The 16,336-nt window shown below is 47.5% G+C and overlaps 1 protein-coding gene across 6 annotated transcripts in view; it reads left to right on the top strand.

Annotated features, from left to right (window-relative positions):
• CLUAP1 (clusterin associated protein 1) overlaps positions 1-16,103 on the top strand; it is a 56,110-nt gene extending 40,007 nt beyond the window's left edge. For 5 of the 6 annotated variants that reach the window (XM_046900665.1, NM_001277591.2, XM_046900668.1 and 2 more), the window contains 3 exons: positions 5,009-5,116; positions 13,424-13,479; positions 15,583-16,103. In XM_046900665.1, the coding sequence (XP_046756621.1) occupies positions 5,009-5,116; positions 13,424-13,479; positions 15,583-15,732 (314 nt within the window). In that variant the 3' untranslated portion in view covers positions 15,733-16,103. The other variant, XM_046900664.1, reaches the window with a different exon arrangement.
• Positions 16,104-16,336: the final 233 nt, after the last annotated feature.

Here is a 16,336-nt window from a genome sequence, read left to right as displayed (position 1 = left end):
CTTCTTTCATGTTCACCCAAGGCTGAAAAAACCCCAGTGTTTGCTGAGCAAAAAGTAACAAGTGAACCTTGTTCTAGGCTGAAATACACTTTTTCACATTAATCATAGAATCAATCATAGAATGGCCTGGGTTGAAAAGGACCACAATGCTCATCCAGTTCCAACCCCCTGCTATGTGCAGGGTCACCAACCAGCAGCCCAGGCTGCCCAGAGTCACATACAGCCTGGCCTTGAATGCCTCCAGGGATGGGGCATCCACAAGCCTCCTTGGGCAACCCATTCCAGTGTGCTTTCTTGCCTGGTTCTACTTGCCAAGCAAACTCTCTTTTTTGACAAGCAAGCAACGTGTGCCTGGATCCTATCATCTTACTCAGTGGAACAGAGCAAATAGATGCCAGGCTTTGGGTAGCAGATCACGTGGCACTGTTGCAGTGCGGTGATGCACTGAATCCCTTATAATCTTTCCACTCCAGAACTGATGCTTGGAAAATCTGATGGCTGCTAAACGTGGAGCGCTTGGCACCCTGCAGCAGAGCAGTGAGTTGCCAAGTGCTAAAACTGTGCATCTCCTAAGAGAAGACTGCAGTTGGTCCACAGCTATCTTGCCTCTTGCTCATAAAATAATTGCAAATTCACGCTCTAATTTAATGGTGCTCTGATGGGTTCTTGGCCTCTGAGATTGTCAGAAACTGTTAGGGTGACTGAATATGACCCCTCTGTAAAACTGGTCAAAAATGAGCTTAGCTCCTTGTTCTTGTGCCAAGGCTCCAAATTCCAGGCTGAATGGGAATTGTTTTCAAGGATTTTAGGTTGAATGGGGGATTGTTTTCAATGATTTCAGGTGACAGAGACCAATTGTTCCCTTTGGCAGTGGGGATAGCTATCTGTGCTGTTTAAAAGGTGAGATTGGGCTCAGTAGCAATAAGCCATTTTAAAGTAACAGACAGGTAAGAAAGGGTACTTAGAGCTAACTGTGCATCCCACTGCTGGCTATTTGTTGGGATGTTATGCTCCATTTTCATGTCTTAAGGTCTGAACATGCACTCTTACTGCTGAAGTTGGCAGGAGGACCTAAATCAGTACCTGCCACCAGCAAGATGACTTCTCAGAGATAAGAAAGAGGACCTGCGCTTTGTGCTAAGAACAAAAGAAGTTCCCTAGTGAAACGTCTATATCAAAGCATTGCTTTCTGTAGTGGAAATGCTAAGTCGTGGCCTGAAGCAGTGATTGAGCACCTGGTGGGAAGGCAGGGCCAGCCCAGGGGAGCTCAGGTGCATGCAGTGTACTGAGTGATGGAAGGGCTGGAGCCAGGATCCACCCCCTCCCAGCCCTCATTTAAGGCTTGGCAGTGGAGGTAAGAGCGTTTTGCTGGAGATCCCTGCCTACCTGAGGCCTTCTGAAGGTAAGCAGCTTCTTTCCTTTGTTTCTGTGCCCACAGCTGCTGCACTTGGGCTTATCCTCACTTGCTGCAGCCTAGGACTTTGCTACCCCATTACCCCCCATTTAATCATTTGAAACTCATGTGCTCAGTCCATGTGTCTGCTCTGGGTTGTTCTGGACACAATAGGTGTGTTTTGAAACAAAGGACATCTTCTGAGAGGGGTGCCTTTCAGCTGTGACCAGGATGTGCTTTCTGTTTGACTGAAGCAAATAGCCTGGTCTGGAGGGAGGTGTCCCTGCCTACAGCAGGGGGCTGGAACGAGGTGATCTTAGAGGTCTCTTCCAACCCAAAACGTTCTATGATCCTATGAAATTTAGTTGACTAAAAGCCACCTTTATGCTGTGGAGATGCTGAAATGTAAGGCAAGAGGAGTTTAAGATCATAGTGTGTTCTCTCTTGAGTAGTCAGATATTTTGCCAATATTCTCTGTGCAGTAGAGAAGTCCCTGCGACGGGGAATTGGACCAAATGCAGTTTGCGGGGCATTTGTTTGGATTACCTTGTCATAGCAAAATACAGGAGCTTGTTAAAACACCAACCTTAAGCTCCAGTCAGCTGCCAGCATTGGCCTGAATTCGGGCACGTGGATTGCTGAGTTACAGTTTATTGCTAGAAGTCAAATAATCTTCATGTACAGCCATGCAAATCTCATAATCCATCTACCTTAGAATGTGTTCTGTACATCACGTACTAGTATGTGGGAACTGCAAGCAGCATGCTGTATTATCCTCAGTCTTCATATTGGTGCTGAAAGATCTACATTTACTCCAGAAGGACCATTCCTTGTCTTCCTTTCTATTGCTCAGTGTTGCACAGGGATTGTCACCTCTCCCGAGGCAACAGGTTGTGTCTTCCTGTACGTTATGAAGTGAAATGTTCTAAATGGTCACTTTTTGACTCTCAAGAATATTTTGGTGTAAACAGGACATGCTGGGCAAATACAATGAGGACTGTGGGGTGAGGGAACCCCATACTGCTGTACGTAGGACAGGTTGCCCAGAGCACTGGGCCAACCTGCTGTTTCAGCCCACTGGGAAGCCTGGACTCAGCTTGTTTTCATCCTGTGTATTTAAATACGTTTTTAGTTATGTTCTCAGCTCCTGTGTCCCTGGTGATTTGGTCTGGTGCTGTTGTGCCCTGCTGCACCCCGGGCAGAGCTGGGCTGGATGGTGGGACCCAGAGCCAACTGTCACAAAGCACCAGGTTAGAGCAGTGCATTGATTTTATTGCAAGTGAGAGGTTCTCACTGTCTTTCCAAGTGTGGGTAGGAGGTTCAGGGTCACAGGCTGTTGCAGGATTTGCCTTTGCAGCTCTGGCTTCTCTGTTCCTGTAGCAGCGTGGTAAAGCTCCACGTTAGGCTCTGTGCAGTGCAGTTCCAGGCTGCTCAGAGAGCCCCAGCTCTTGTTGCAACTCCATACCAAGATTTGTTTCCAAGTCCCAGCTCAGCTGCAATAATGGTGCGCTGCATTTACATGCTGATAATTCACCTGATGACCCTTCTCTTCATTTTTACTGCAAAGTAATGAAGGATTTGCAAAGGTTGTAGGTGAAGCCAGGTGTTCAGGTGACCTGGTAGGCACCCTGGGAGAGCTGAGTGCTGGAGCTGGGGCACCAGCATGCTTCTGGGGGCTGCCAGCTTCCTCCACTTCCCAGACGTGGGCTGAACACAGAGAGCTGCAGCTGGATCTCCGGGTGGGGAGAGTGAAAGCATCCGAGGCAGTGAGGGAAAAGGATAAAAGCAATAGCGTAAGGAAGGGGCTTCAGAGGGGCAGAGAAACTGAGTGAAAGAAGAAAAGATTGGATGTGGGAAAAGAGCTGTGCTGAAGCCATTTCCTTTCCTAAAGCAGCTGCTTGAGGCCCTCCGGCCATCGATTCTCTCTTTGCCGTAGGTACCACTTCTATCTCAAAGCACTGCTCACCGTGGGATCTCACAGCTGGGCCCACTTTCCAATAGAAAGGCACTGTGAGGAATTACATAATGAGCAGAGCTTCCTTTTTGCAAGCCGAGCTGGGCGAGAAATGGCCCAGGGGAGTGGGGGAGAACTCTTCTGCGTACAGCAAAGGGATGATGGCAGATCCATTCCTGTCCTTGCCATCTTACCCTTGTCTGAAAGGAAGTATGTTTTGCGTGTTTTCTCTGAGAGCCTGTTGCCATAAATGGTTAAAAAATCGGTTTCCTGAAAAGCACAATGTAAAATCAAAGCCCTGGGTTGGTCGAGCTGTGCCTCACCCAGTGCAGAATCACATCACGGTGCCTCTGCAGGGCAAGGGCTCCAAGTCCTGTCCCCATAGGGTGCTCACTGCATTGTCACTTTGGTTGCTGCCAGACAGCAGCAGCTCCATTAGCCCAGGCTCAGCTGGCAGCTCGGGAGAGCCGAGTGAGAAGGAGGAAGTGCTAATGGGGTCTGCATGGTGTGCTCTGCAATGGGCACAGCAGTCGTGGGGCCCCAGGCAGCATCCTCAGCTCTGGGCGGTAGTGCTGAGAAACAGGAGGAGCACATGTGATAAAACAGGGGCTAAAAGAAGTCCAAAAGAAGGGAGGGCATGTGAGTCGTAGTGGTGATGAAAGCCTCACAGGACATGGCCCTGAATCCTTTCTTTAGGCCACGCATGAGTCTTCCAAGGGGTTTCCTGTATACCAATAAACAAGCAACATTGAGGTCACACAGCAATTCGGTCACCTGCCAAAGGAGAAAGTGCAGTGCAAACAGCAATTGTAGCTAATGCTGCTGGAGCCTCATAATCTTACCAGGGTATCAAGGGTATCCCTTGCTGCTACGTTTTGTCATTAACTTCATATTGCAATAAAAAAAAATGATGGAAAAATGTCTGATATTTGTATATCGCCTGATAATTGAGTATTGCAAGGATGTGCCAGCCCATCGCTAATCATAATTAGTTATTTCCATTTTCAGCTCAGACGTGTGTAATTACGTGTACTTAGGAAGGAATTGTTTTCTGTAAACAATGAGCAACTCTTGTTGCTGCAGCCAGTGCTGACTTCACACCCAGTCCTGCTGGCTTTGTCACAGCACCACCGATCCCCTGAGGCACTGCAGAGCACTTCTTGCTGGAGCATCACCCCTGCGTTTCGAACCTATGGTTAAGTGAAAGGCAGAGAGTCTAAGGAGACCTTTTTGGTATCACTAATGGCAGGGTGAAACACTAGGAGATATATTAATAAGTTCACGTTTTCCAAAGGCTTTTAGAAGACTTTCATTTTGAACTCAGTTTCTGAAATAGCCCCTCCTGACTGTACGTATGGTTCAGACCCAGAGAGTGTATTTAGAACATTGCCTCTATGGCACCATCTGAGGATGGACTCGAGACAGCTGTTAATATTGCACACTCTGTTCATCTCAACTTCTTTGTTGCTTCTGTATGAAGATATCTTCCTTAGTGAGGATGTGGAAGCTGGCTGTTCCCCTGCACGTGTCAGCAGAGCTCTGTTCTGAATTAATCGTGGGCTGAGCAAAGAGAGCGCAAGCATCTCTTGTATGCAACTGCAATTCTGGGCTGTTGTGGGTTGGTTTGAATGACGTGTATCTCCTGCTTTTGTTTTAACCAGGTAATGATGATTCTGACATGGAGATTCAGGAGGACGAAGGCTCTGACAGTGAAGTGGAGGACAGGCAGTTCAGGAAGCAGCGCACAGCCTTGGATACGCTAGTGCCAGGTACCTCCTCCTCTCCTTCCCTGCCTTTATTCAAAAAGACTTGCTCAAAGTATCTGAGTAACCTTAAATATGAAAGACTGTTATCACTCAAGGGCATTGGCACTGCTCTGTTTTTGTGAGCTGTGAGAGGTCAGTGTCACGTGGAGAAAATACAGTACTTTCAGGGAGCAAATTAAGGAGGCTTTACTGAAGGAAATAAAAAAAAAAAAAAGGGAGAAAAATCCTTCCTTGGTATTGCCTTCCAGATTCAGAAGTAGCTTTGTGCAAAGCCTTAGCAAGGTATTACGATTTCTCATGGCAAAGCATTTATTACCCTTTAGGTGTAGACGTTATCTATGGCAGGGTCATCTTCACTATGAGACCTTTAGTGAGTCTGTAAAGCCTCCTGCCCTGACAGCCGTGGGCACAGCACACCTGAGTTACTTCTGCTAGGGAGGGACGTCTGACTTCTGTTGCTATTATGCAGAGTGGAACTTCAGCCTCTGGCTGCTGATTCCCATAGAGCCCAGGTCAGGAACAACTCAGAAAAATAACAGACTGAGGGTCTGTCTTACACTTATATGGGAAAAAGTGAAACCAGAAAATCAAGTTATTTCTTAGTGGTGTTCTTGTCAGCTGTGAGTGATTCTGAGCATCAGCAAAAGCCTCTCTGGGCTCTGGATGAAGTGCCAGTGTGGGTAATTTCATGTGCCACTACTTCTGCTGGAACCTGCTACTTGGATAGACTGCAGATGTGCTTTCTGCTCTCTTCGTTCTTATCGAGACCAGAGCAGGAAGCTGAAGTTCTCAAATTGATACAATTCAAGCACTTTTATCCCCATTTCTGCTTTTCATAACAATTGAAAATCTTGAAAAGTGCCAGAAGCCCTCGTATGGGCAAACAACTTTTACAGTTTCTCAAAGAAAAGTCTGTACGCTGTTTTTAGGGCTGGCTGTAGCTGTCTGCGATGCCCCACCTGAGTGGGCATCCCAATGGATCAACCAGATATTGGCTGCAGCCTCTGTGGGTCTCTTCCTGATCTTCTACAAACTGCTTCTGCCACATGATTATCCTTTGGCTTTTGCATGTTCTCAGTTTGCAGCTTGCTAACTACCTGGTGGCCATGCTGATCTTAGTTCACTGTATCTCTGTGTAATTTGGAAGTCTCCCGTGGCTCGGTCCTCTTTTTGCCTCTCACCTGCTATAAACAGAACTACTGAACCAACTCCAGGTGTGTTCTGATGGCTTCTGAGATGCCTTTTGCACAGTTCACCCAGGAGGAGCGAGGCTGCATGCTTTCATTCTAACTCACTGCACTTCAGTCCTCCTGTGTTCCAGCACAGTCTGTACTGGCAGAGGTGGATGCAAACATAGTTAGACTTAGGAGAAGCATTATCAGCTTGCTTTTCTGCCTTGGTGAGTCAAAGCTTTCCTTCCAGAGCACCAGCCTGATCCAGAAAAGCAGCTCCAGCCTTGGGTACAGGCTCCCATCTGCCTCTGTGTAAATGGGCCCTTCTGGTCCTTCCTCAGCAGTGTTTGACTGTGTGACCCTCACAAACTGAAGTGCTGGAGGCAATGTCAGAACGTGAGATTAATGTCAAGGTGCTTCAGCTTCTTTGGCAAATTGAGCCTGAACATTCATTGGCCATTTGTCATTAAACACACAGAGTCTGTACATGTACTTCAGCACAGGTAGTTTACATTTAAAATGTATTTAAGGCAGCATCATAAAAACACTATTTTTATTAATTACCACTTTATTCCTTTGCTTAAACTCAAGAGATTCCCATCACTTTCTTTTGAAGGATTGTCTTCTTACAAAGTGATGCTTCTGAGCCGTGTTTGTTCTCTTGCTGGGGAGAAACAGACTGCTGTGGTCAGTTCCTGTGATGTGATTCAGTTTTACATCTCTAATTAACAGGTTATTAGTACTCTAAGAGAAGATTTCCTCCCTCTGTAATAAGAGGGCAGATATTCCAGTGTGTTTCACCATTAGAGGAGCAAGATTCATAGGGAGAGATAATCACCCTTATTAGGCCACTTGGTATAATTGAGAAAAATCAACACAGTTTCTCTCTCGAGTCCTTTCAGCAGGACTGTCTAAATGCAGTCAAATTCAAACTAAATGCAGCTTTGACAGCATTGCTCCTGGTTTTATTCTTTTGCCAATTAAAAGACTTGAAGGTATAGGATTTAGTCTCCCACGGAGCAGAAAAGAGCATGAGCTGGAGGAGACATGACAGGCTGCCAGCTCTTGTGGTACACAGAGAAAATCAAACCTTTATTTCCCACGTACAGAGAGGAATAGACTGGTTAGGAAGGGAGTTGAAATGGGCTACAGAGCCTTTGTCTCCACTGAATTCAAGATTTTTACACTGATTCACCAGTATGGCAAATCCAGCTGTAGGAAGGCAGGAAGCCTTCTGTACAAGGAGATAACAAGCATGTGGGTGACAGCAAATGGCTGGGAAGAGAGTCACCAAAGTGGTAAGTGCTGGACAGCTTGTTTTCCTACGATCAGAATCGTTAAGGTTGGAAAGGACCACAAAGATCATCACATCCAGCCATCATCCCACCCCTCTGTGTGCACTGACCACGTCCTCAGTGCCACATCCCCATGGTTCTTCAACACCTCCAGGTGTCTCTTCCACCCCCCAGGCAGCAGTGCCAATGTCCCACCACTCCATCTGAGAAGTGTTTCCTAATATCCCACCTGATATACAATTACAGGCAAGTCTCCTTGATGTGACCTCCTGAATAAACCCACGTGTTGCTAATCATTTGCTTTAATAAGTAAAAGAGCACATTGATTTATCATCTGCGTCTTTTAATTGGAGTACTGTAAATGTAAATAAAAATTCACATCCACTTTTATTTTCTCTGGCTGTAGATAAGTGAGGCTGTAACACAAACAAAGTTGCAGATGCTCGTGCTTCTGAGGTCAAACTGAGTTAGTGTTGGGTGTTTGGAATAAGACTCTTTTGTCAGGGAGCCAGGGAAAAAGATGTTGCAGTGTTGCAAGATCTTAACCATCTGCAATGCAGACAAGCCTCTTCCCTGAAGCAGGCCATAGGCCAGTGCTTTGGAGCAGCATGGTTGCTCACATGCAGATGGTACAGGTGCCTGGGAGACAAACGCAAAGCCTTGTCCTGGGGATGTAGAAACTCCCATGCTGGGTTTTCCTGAGTACCTATCCAGGCTCCCCTTGAATTCAAGTGGATTTTACGGTGATGTTACAATTACGTATGCAGATTTGTCTTTTCAGTCTCATTCATCCAGAGTTCTGAAGCACACTGTGGAATCACAAGCCAGAGACAGCTCTGGCACACACACTGTGCTTGGAACAAGGTAGGCACTGGAAATGTTATTGAATGGAAGAGAAGGGATTAGTGCTGTGCCCATCTGTAGTAAATCATCCTCCACGCTGCCAGGGTCTTTCAGCTCCCGCTGATCAGTCATCCAAATGTTGTAGCTCCTGTTTCCTTTTGTGGTGTCAGTCCTGAGGAGCAGTATTGTCACGTTAGGGCTATGGAGACTGTTCTGAGAGCTGTGGTCTCTTTGGTCTTTCTTGGAAGAAAACGGCTTTATCAAATGCTGAATGTTACTCTGCAAACAGTCTGCCCATAAGCAGGGAGAGCTTCTTACCTTCCCACAAGTGACCAGAGTATCAATGTGGTAATGAAGAACTGCAGGCAGATTATTAGAGAGACTGCTTGTGAGCGAATGGATAAAAGCCTGTGAAAACCAGCACTGTTTAATGCAGTGAGAACAAATGTGTCAGGAGACAGCAGGTGAGAAGAGAGGATTTTTTTAAGAAAGCCAGGTGTGCCTCACTGGAGGGAGTGGAAGCAAATATACAGCAATTGAAAGAGATGAGTGTGGGGATGGGCAGGGAGCGTGGTCCTGTGGACATGGGCTGGCTTGCCATTGCCAGCTGCTCTGTGCCTGTGGGGCTTCCCAGGCCTGGAGAGATGGATCTCAGAGAGGCAATGTGTGCAGAGCAGTACATCTGAAGCACGCTGCTTCTGTGGCAGACAGTCAGTGTTTTGAGATGATGATGGTATTTAGCTTCCCTGTCCTACTTTACCTCTTAAGCTTCTCTTGGTGATGATTAAGTCGGATCTGGCTGCAGACAGAAGGCTAGAGCCAAAGATAGACTGTGTGCTGGGCAAAGGCCACTGAGGATGAATTAGCCCTCACATTTTCAGAAGGAATGGGGACTTTGATAGAGCAGCAAGAAATCCTCCCAGGAGAGTCTGCTCAGTCCTGCTCCAAATCCCTCCTCAGCACACAAAGTCCTGATCTGTTTTCAGTGCAAGTGGTCAGACTCCCCTTGTGGCTGTTATCTCCCCAGTTCATAACTATGTTCAGGCTTCTGCTGTTGAATTTCTAAAGCTCCTTACTGTCTCTCCAACCTCCTCCAGTGCACAGGAGATAGGGGCGTGCTGTTGGTATGAAGGAGACCTGAGCATTTCAGTTACAAACGTGCAAGAGCTGCCTGCTCCTTCCTTGGTGCATTTCACATTCAGTTCTTGTGGATGTCACTTTTTTAAAAGCATATTAAATCTTAGTTGTATTTCTTCTCCCAGTTCCTAAAGGAAATTACAGTTTTAAGTCCAAGATCAAGAATCATATACAAGTGCGTTTATCTTTACAAACAAGAGACGGTCAACAGTTCTGCAGGTTTTCTCAATGTGTTGTGCTCTTGGCTTTAGTGGAAAGGAATTCTGTTGGGGAAAAATGTGCTGTAGCCAACTGCAGTTGTCCAGGCATTGTTGATGTGTGTGACTCCAGCCCTGATCTCTCAGCTCCTTCCATACAGGGAGAGCTGCCTCTTGCTGGCATGCAGCTTGGTGCAGGATGCGGTTTCCTCTTTCACTGTTCCCATAGTCTCCCCCAGTCAGTGTGCTCAGAAGCAGGGATGAGGATCTCAACAAATTCTGCCCTTGGGAACATCACAAAGTGTGATTCAACTCTTACTGAGGCTTCATCAGGTCAAAGAGGAGAGAGAACAGCACCGTAAGTGTTTCAGGAGCCAGGGGCTCTGACTGCAGCACTGCAGGGAAACTCATCTGGGAAGGAAGAGCACCAACACAGCAGCTCTTCTGATCTTAATGCATTTCTGTGCAGATCTCTGTAGTTCCTATCATCCAGGTAAAGGGTCTGCAAAGTCCCAAAGAGTTTGCTGATGTGGCAGCTGCTGGACAGGCTCGTGCAGCTGAAGAAAGGGAAGCAGCCAAGTGTTTTGGGGACCACTGAAAAGGGGCTTCAGTTTGGACTTAATAGAAATGAATTTGTCTTAACTTGAAGTAGAAGTCACTCCCGCCATATCCTCATCATCTCCCAGCAGAGATGTCTTTGGCTGTGTGCTTTGTGTCATCAGGGCTAAGTGCTCGCTGGGATGGAGGAGGTGGGTCTGTATGCTTTCAGCACTGTTATGGCCATTGCAACACTGGACCTAGGGGAGAAGGAGGAAGGGCTGTAGGGCTGAAATAGTGGGGTTGAAGCAGGTGATTCACTTCCAAGCTGATTTCCTTTTAGTGGAGGGTGTAAGAAATAGAAGTATGCTCATCCTGGGCAGCAGCTGTAGTGTGCTTCATTCATCACTTTAGCAATGCCTGGAAAATGCTGCTGAGATCAGGGCCTGCTGCTGAGGGCTACATTCACACACAGGAGGGCAGTTCCCAGAGGGTGCATGGATTAGAAAGGTCAAGTAAAAGACTTGTCCTGATTTTCTTTGTGAAGCTGGGAGCTAGAGAGAAGGGAGCTCACAGTAGAGATCTGCATTAAGAGTGGGAGACAGATCTCCAAAGTGGAGGCAGAAGGTTGCAGCTGTAAATCTGCCTTCCCCTCATGGTGGGTTTCCTAACCTCTCAGGTTAAGTTCCTTGTCAGGAACAGGGTTAACGTGTACCCACCGCTGAGTAAGAGGACGTAAATCATTCCAGTCCTGTGGATCCTTTGTAGGCAGCTGCCCAGGTAGTGCAATGGTAAGCATCGCATGCAGAGGAAGAGTGGCAGAAGGCTTAAAATCATGAATGCACGTTCACTTCTGATCCTTGATGGCTCAGTGGCTGTTGTACTGTGATTGGATTTGAATCCAAAGGTGCAGTGAATTACAGTCTGTTCATTACGAGCATTTTACCTAATTTGTACAGCCTGTCCCAGCTGAATTCACATTATCTGTAAGCAAACATAAGAGGCTTTCACCTGCCTGGAAGCTGCATGAGTCTCTGGCCAGAGCAGTGCAGCACTAATGCCACAGCAAGCTGAGCCCAGCTAAACAGAGCCATGTACGTTTCCAGTGCCAAACAGCCCTGTGGCTGTCAGCTCTGCCTGGTGCAGGTAAACATGCTGCTGTTCCTGCCTCCCTTCCAGCACATGGGGAAATGCACTGTGGCTGTCTGTTGCTTCATGCTCACACACCCATACACACACACATGGTGTTTGGTATCTGAAAGCTCAAACAAGGCTCCCACCTTTGTCACAGCTCGTCCACTGATGTGGGAAATGTGCCCTCTCCCCTGTTCAGGCAGCAGTGTGTGGCTCTCCTCACATGATGTCCTGGTTCTCTTTATATTCAGGACCTCTCTGCTTTGTTTCATCAGCACACTGCACAAGCCCCCTCCTACTTTCTCCTTGAGGTAAGCATTCCTCGTCCAGCACTTCATGCTGTGAGCCTTCCACATAGCAGTTAAACACTTACAGCAAAATTGCTGTTGAACTCTTGGACCAGCCTGAATGCTGAGTGAAAAAGCTATTCCGTTGTCCTCTAATGATGTCTGCTATAACTACCTCTGAACTTACAGGTTAGCGTTTATCAGAGCAAATGTCTCTAAAGCTTGAAGAGAGCTCCTCTGTCCAGGAATGGTCATATATTCCATCTCCACTGCCTGTGTTGTCAGCAGCTGGATTGATAGAGGGCTCCACTTCTTATTTCAAGGCATGAGATCCTATAAGTTATCTGTCTTGACACAGCTGGGGTGTTTTTGGGTGAGGCAGCCAGCAGTTTGTTACAGCTAACCCGAATCAACCTGCAAAGGGGGCAGGTGTCTTGTCTCCTTTGGGGAGCTACAAAGGAGGTTGGACAGGATATATTTTAAAGCTGTTCTGTTCCCATGCTTAAAAAAAAAAAGCCTAAGATGTGAAAAATCTATATCTGTCTGACACACAGAAAATGGGGATGGGGGTGATGAATGCATGAGGACATGCAGTGGTGACAGCGGCGTTGTTACATAGGCATCCACTTAGTGCTGAGTGACTGCCATGGCTGCAGGAAGCAGGGCTGAGCCAGCCCCATGTGGAATTCCCCAGTTAAAGCTCTGCTGTACCCCTTCCAGCCTCCCTTCCTGGCAAGGAGAACCATGCTGGCATCTTCCCCATTTCATATGGCCTTTACATCTCCCAAGGTACTTAAGGAAGGCTTGAGCACGTTAGCCCTTTTCAGAGAACTCCCTACAACCACCTGCCTCTTCAGACCTGCACATTGTATTCTCAGCAAGAAATGTGTGAGGTTTGCCTTGGCATTGCCTAGGATTCCTGTGAGATGTCAGTCCCTGATGGCATATCAGAAGAGAACTGAGCATAGGAGGGCTTACCAGGAGCAAAAGTCAGCCAGTACACTAAAGCAGAGGATTATGCCATTTCACAGAATCATTTGGGTTGGCAGGGACCTCTTGAGAGCCTTTAGTCTGACCTCCCTCTACTCAAGCAGCGTGAGCTCAAGCAGCCTGCCCAGCAGCACATCCAGCCAGGTTGTTTGGGTTTGAAGACAAGAAAGTGCTCCTGTTCTGATCTGATTGATTGAAGTGAGAAATTACTGCCTTATTTCTGATTGGGTTCCATTTGAGTTCACTTTCTAACCTCCAGCTCTTACATCCTTCTGCTAGCAATTTGACATCTTGCACACCCTAGGATGTTCTTCTGGTCAGGAATGCCTATATATGATAATCATATCATCTCTCAGCCAAATTTCCAGTAAGCCAAATAGATGGAGCTATGTGACTGGGGAGGCTCCTTGCCCGAAGGTATAACCAGTGGTCAAAAATTGCTATGGAGTTCCTCATTTGTATTGAATCTTAAGATATGAATCTCTTCAACCTGCTGTGTGCTTTGGCTTACAGGACTGTCACAGCTGCACGAGGTAGCTCGAGCAATACAATACTGTCAGCCTTACCCTCTCCACCTTCTCCTGAGTTAGCAGGCACAGTGACCTCACGTGCATTGGGACTTCATCCTCTTGCTGCCATTTGGTTGGTCCTCTGAAAGGAAACCCTGACCTTCATCTTTCATTCTCTGGTCTTCATAGTAATTCTCTTTGCTTTGCAGGAAGAGCTGGTGCCCGGATCGTGGGAGCAATGCAGGGTGGAGACACAGAGGAAGATGTAAGTAACCAATGCCGTGTGCTTGCAGAGCTCCTCTGACAGTGCTTTAGAACACCTGCCCTCTCCACAGCTGGAGAAACAGATTCTTACCTGCTCACTCTCTGTGCCATGGGCTCACCTTTTTCCCTCCTCCTCTCCAGCTGACTGCTCTCTCCTTCTCAGCACACACACACTTTTCTATTGCTCTTTTGCTCTTCGGGTCTCTGCACATTGCCCTGTGCTTTAACCTCAGCCTGCAGTGTGTAAGTGCTGGCACACAGGCTACAGCAATGCTGCTTTGCTGAGCATATTAATAGGAGGGAATCAGTGCAATGTAGCAGGAGTTGGATGCGTTGGTGTGAATCCCCTGATTTACTCTGAAATCGTACTCGTTGGAGCCCTCTCACCAAGCTGTGCTAACATACAGTATCTCAAACACCAGTGCTGCAGTTGATGGGATGGGGTAAGAGCTGAAGTGTGAGCTGGAGCCCCTGGGCTTCCTGCCTCACAGATATAGCTGTGTCAAAGCTTCTGGTTTTGCATCTGGGTAAAGCTGACCTGATGAGCAGATGGCAACTAGTCAGGAAGACCCAGGTTTGTAGAGCAGGCACTGTTCTTACTGCAATGCTTGGCCTCTGGTGTATGGGTGACCTTTTTATGCCTCTGGGCACTCTTAAGTGGCTACACCTGTACTAGAAGATAAAACAGAGCCTTTGGCCTTGAAGCCAGCTGCTCTGATATGGCTTGAAGCCATGCAACAAGCTCTCCATCCCGGGAAGGCGCCTGTATCTAAGCTGACAGCCAGGATCGGTGGGGATGTCCTGATCCCAGGTGATGTTTGGGAAAAGGCCAGCTGGCATAGCCCTGTGTTAGGAAGTGATACAAACACTTAAAAAACATGATGATTGTGAGCTCATGTTCGAGCCAGTGCTGTTAATTTACTCGTACGGAGCCCTTCTGTCTGACATCCAGCAGACAGCCTGCCCAGTGCTGCCTGCCAACGAGAAGGGCATGCTTGGAGTTCAACCATCCCTGCACTGCTGGGCCATGTCGGTCCTCTCAGCACTGCCTCTCATTCTGTCCATCCTCACCTTTTCTCAGGAAATGAGCTTACAGATCACGCTCTGCTGTTTGCTTCTGCCAGAATGGATCGAGCTAAAGCTGGGTGCTGCGTTCTGGGAATGCTTTATGCCTTTGGCATTTGGACCCATTTCTGGATAGGATCGGTGAAGACAGTGCACCCTCAGTCACAGCGCTGTCTGACTGTCCTTGACCATGTCTTTGCCAGCTTTAATAATTTCTTCACCCTTTCCATTTCCCTTTTTTACCACACACTGTTCACAGCCCCTTCCCATGTCTCCATCAGCACAGCCCCCCATAATGAGTATGTTTCAGACAGGATTACTGTATGGTGAGCAGCTCTCTGCTCAACAGTTCAGTCTCAGTTTCCCCCACTTTCATTGTAATCTTTTGCCTCCTTCCCTCCTGCTCCCATTCTGGTTACTTCCTTTTTTTTTTTTGCTTTTATGTTCTCGTATTTTTTCATTTTTTTCCTGCTCTGCCTCTCCTGTTCTTCCCACTCTTGGCTGTCCAAGGGGAGAGCTGCCCCAGCCCAGCCAGGCAAGCATGGGATCATCACCAAGGCACAGGTGGGTTCCTCTTCTGCGATTTTTCTTCCACTAGCCATTGATTCTTTGGCCTCACAGTAGGTATTGCTTTGAAGTTCCGCAAGGCTTTTGATATCACAAATTCAGCAGAAGTCAGGAAGTTCATTTTTGGCAGCCCCGTGAAGTGGGAAAGGATGTTTGCTGTGAATTGGGTGGAGCAGCCGTTGTCGAGTGAAGTGGGAGCCATGGGGGCGTTCTGCTCCCAGAGGTGCTGAGCTGTGGCCTCCCATTGGTTTGGAAGATTCTGCTGTTGCTCCCTGGGACAAATCCAAAGCTGGAACTGCACCTGTGCAGACACGTGGCCTTCCCATAGCCCTCAGGTGTGTGTTTGCACTGAGCGCATGGGAGGGAGCAGCTGAGTGCTGGCCAGGAGCACCATCCTTTTGCTTCTGAGCTGCCCAAAATGCCTCGCATCTGAGAGCTGAAGCGGTGGTGAACGCTGTGTGCTTTCCTGCAGGAGGAGTCAGGGGACAGTGAGATTGACCTGGATGATGACGAAGATGAGGAGGAGGATGTGGAAGATGACAGCATGGAAATCTCCCCGAGCAAATCCAGCCACCGAGCAAAGAAGCCAGAGCCTCTGGAGGAAAGTGATAATGACTTCTGACCCTTCAGCAGCAGGACCAGGAGGCACCTTGAAATGCAGACTTTGGAGAGCACGCGGGCCAGGAACTAATAACAACCTGCCATCTGAAAAGTGCTCGTCAGCATGAGTTCAGGAGTTGGTAAATAATGTTCATTAAACTTGAAAATTAAACTCGGATTGCCAGTCTTGTGACTGCAAAGTGTGAGCAGTTTATCCATAATGAGAATCACAGTAATGTGGAGTGCTGTTATTTCCATAATTGCATTAGAACTGGCCGTCATGCACTGCAGTGCCAGAAGTCTCACTTCAGTGAGCATCAGGTGCTTGGTTTCCCTGCACTTTATTATGACCAAACAGATTTTTTTTGCCTTAATAAAGCTGGATAAAAGCTACTCTGGGAACACGTTTAAATTGATTTTAGAAGTGGCTTAAATCTATTTATCCTAAACATATGCCTTCCTTCATCAAGGGCTCGTGTTTGCAAAGGGCAGCACCAGTTGGCCTAAGGCAGAAAGCTACAACTGGGAAACCACTGAAAGGATCCTCCAAGACCACCTCAGTGCAGCATCTCTCAGTGTTTCAGCTGTGTCCTTGGGAGCTGTTCTCAGGCTTAAGCCATGCTTGA

This window comes from Gallus gallus, chromosome 14, assembly GCF_016699485.2.
Source record: "Gallus gallus isolate bGalGal1 chromosome 14, bGalGal1.mat.broiler.GRCg7b, whole genome shotgun sequence".
In the NCBI taxonomy this organism is placed as follows: Eukaryota; Metazoa; Chordata; class Aves; order Galliformes; family Phasianidae; genus Gallus; species Gallus gallus.
The sequence above is the reverse complement of the archived record's forward strand: the minus strand, read 5'-3'. Positions and strand labels throughout refer to the sequence as shown.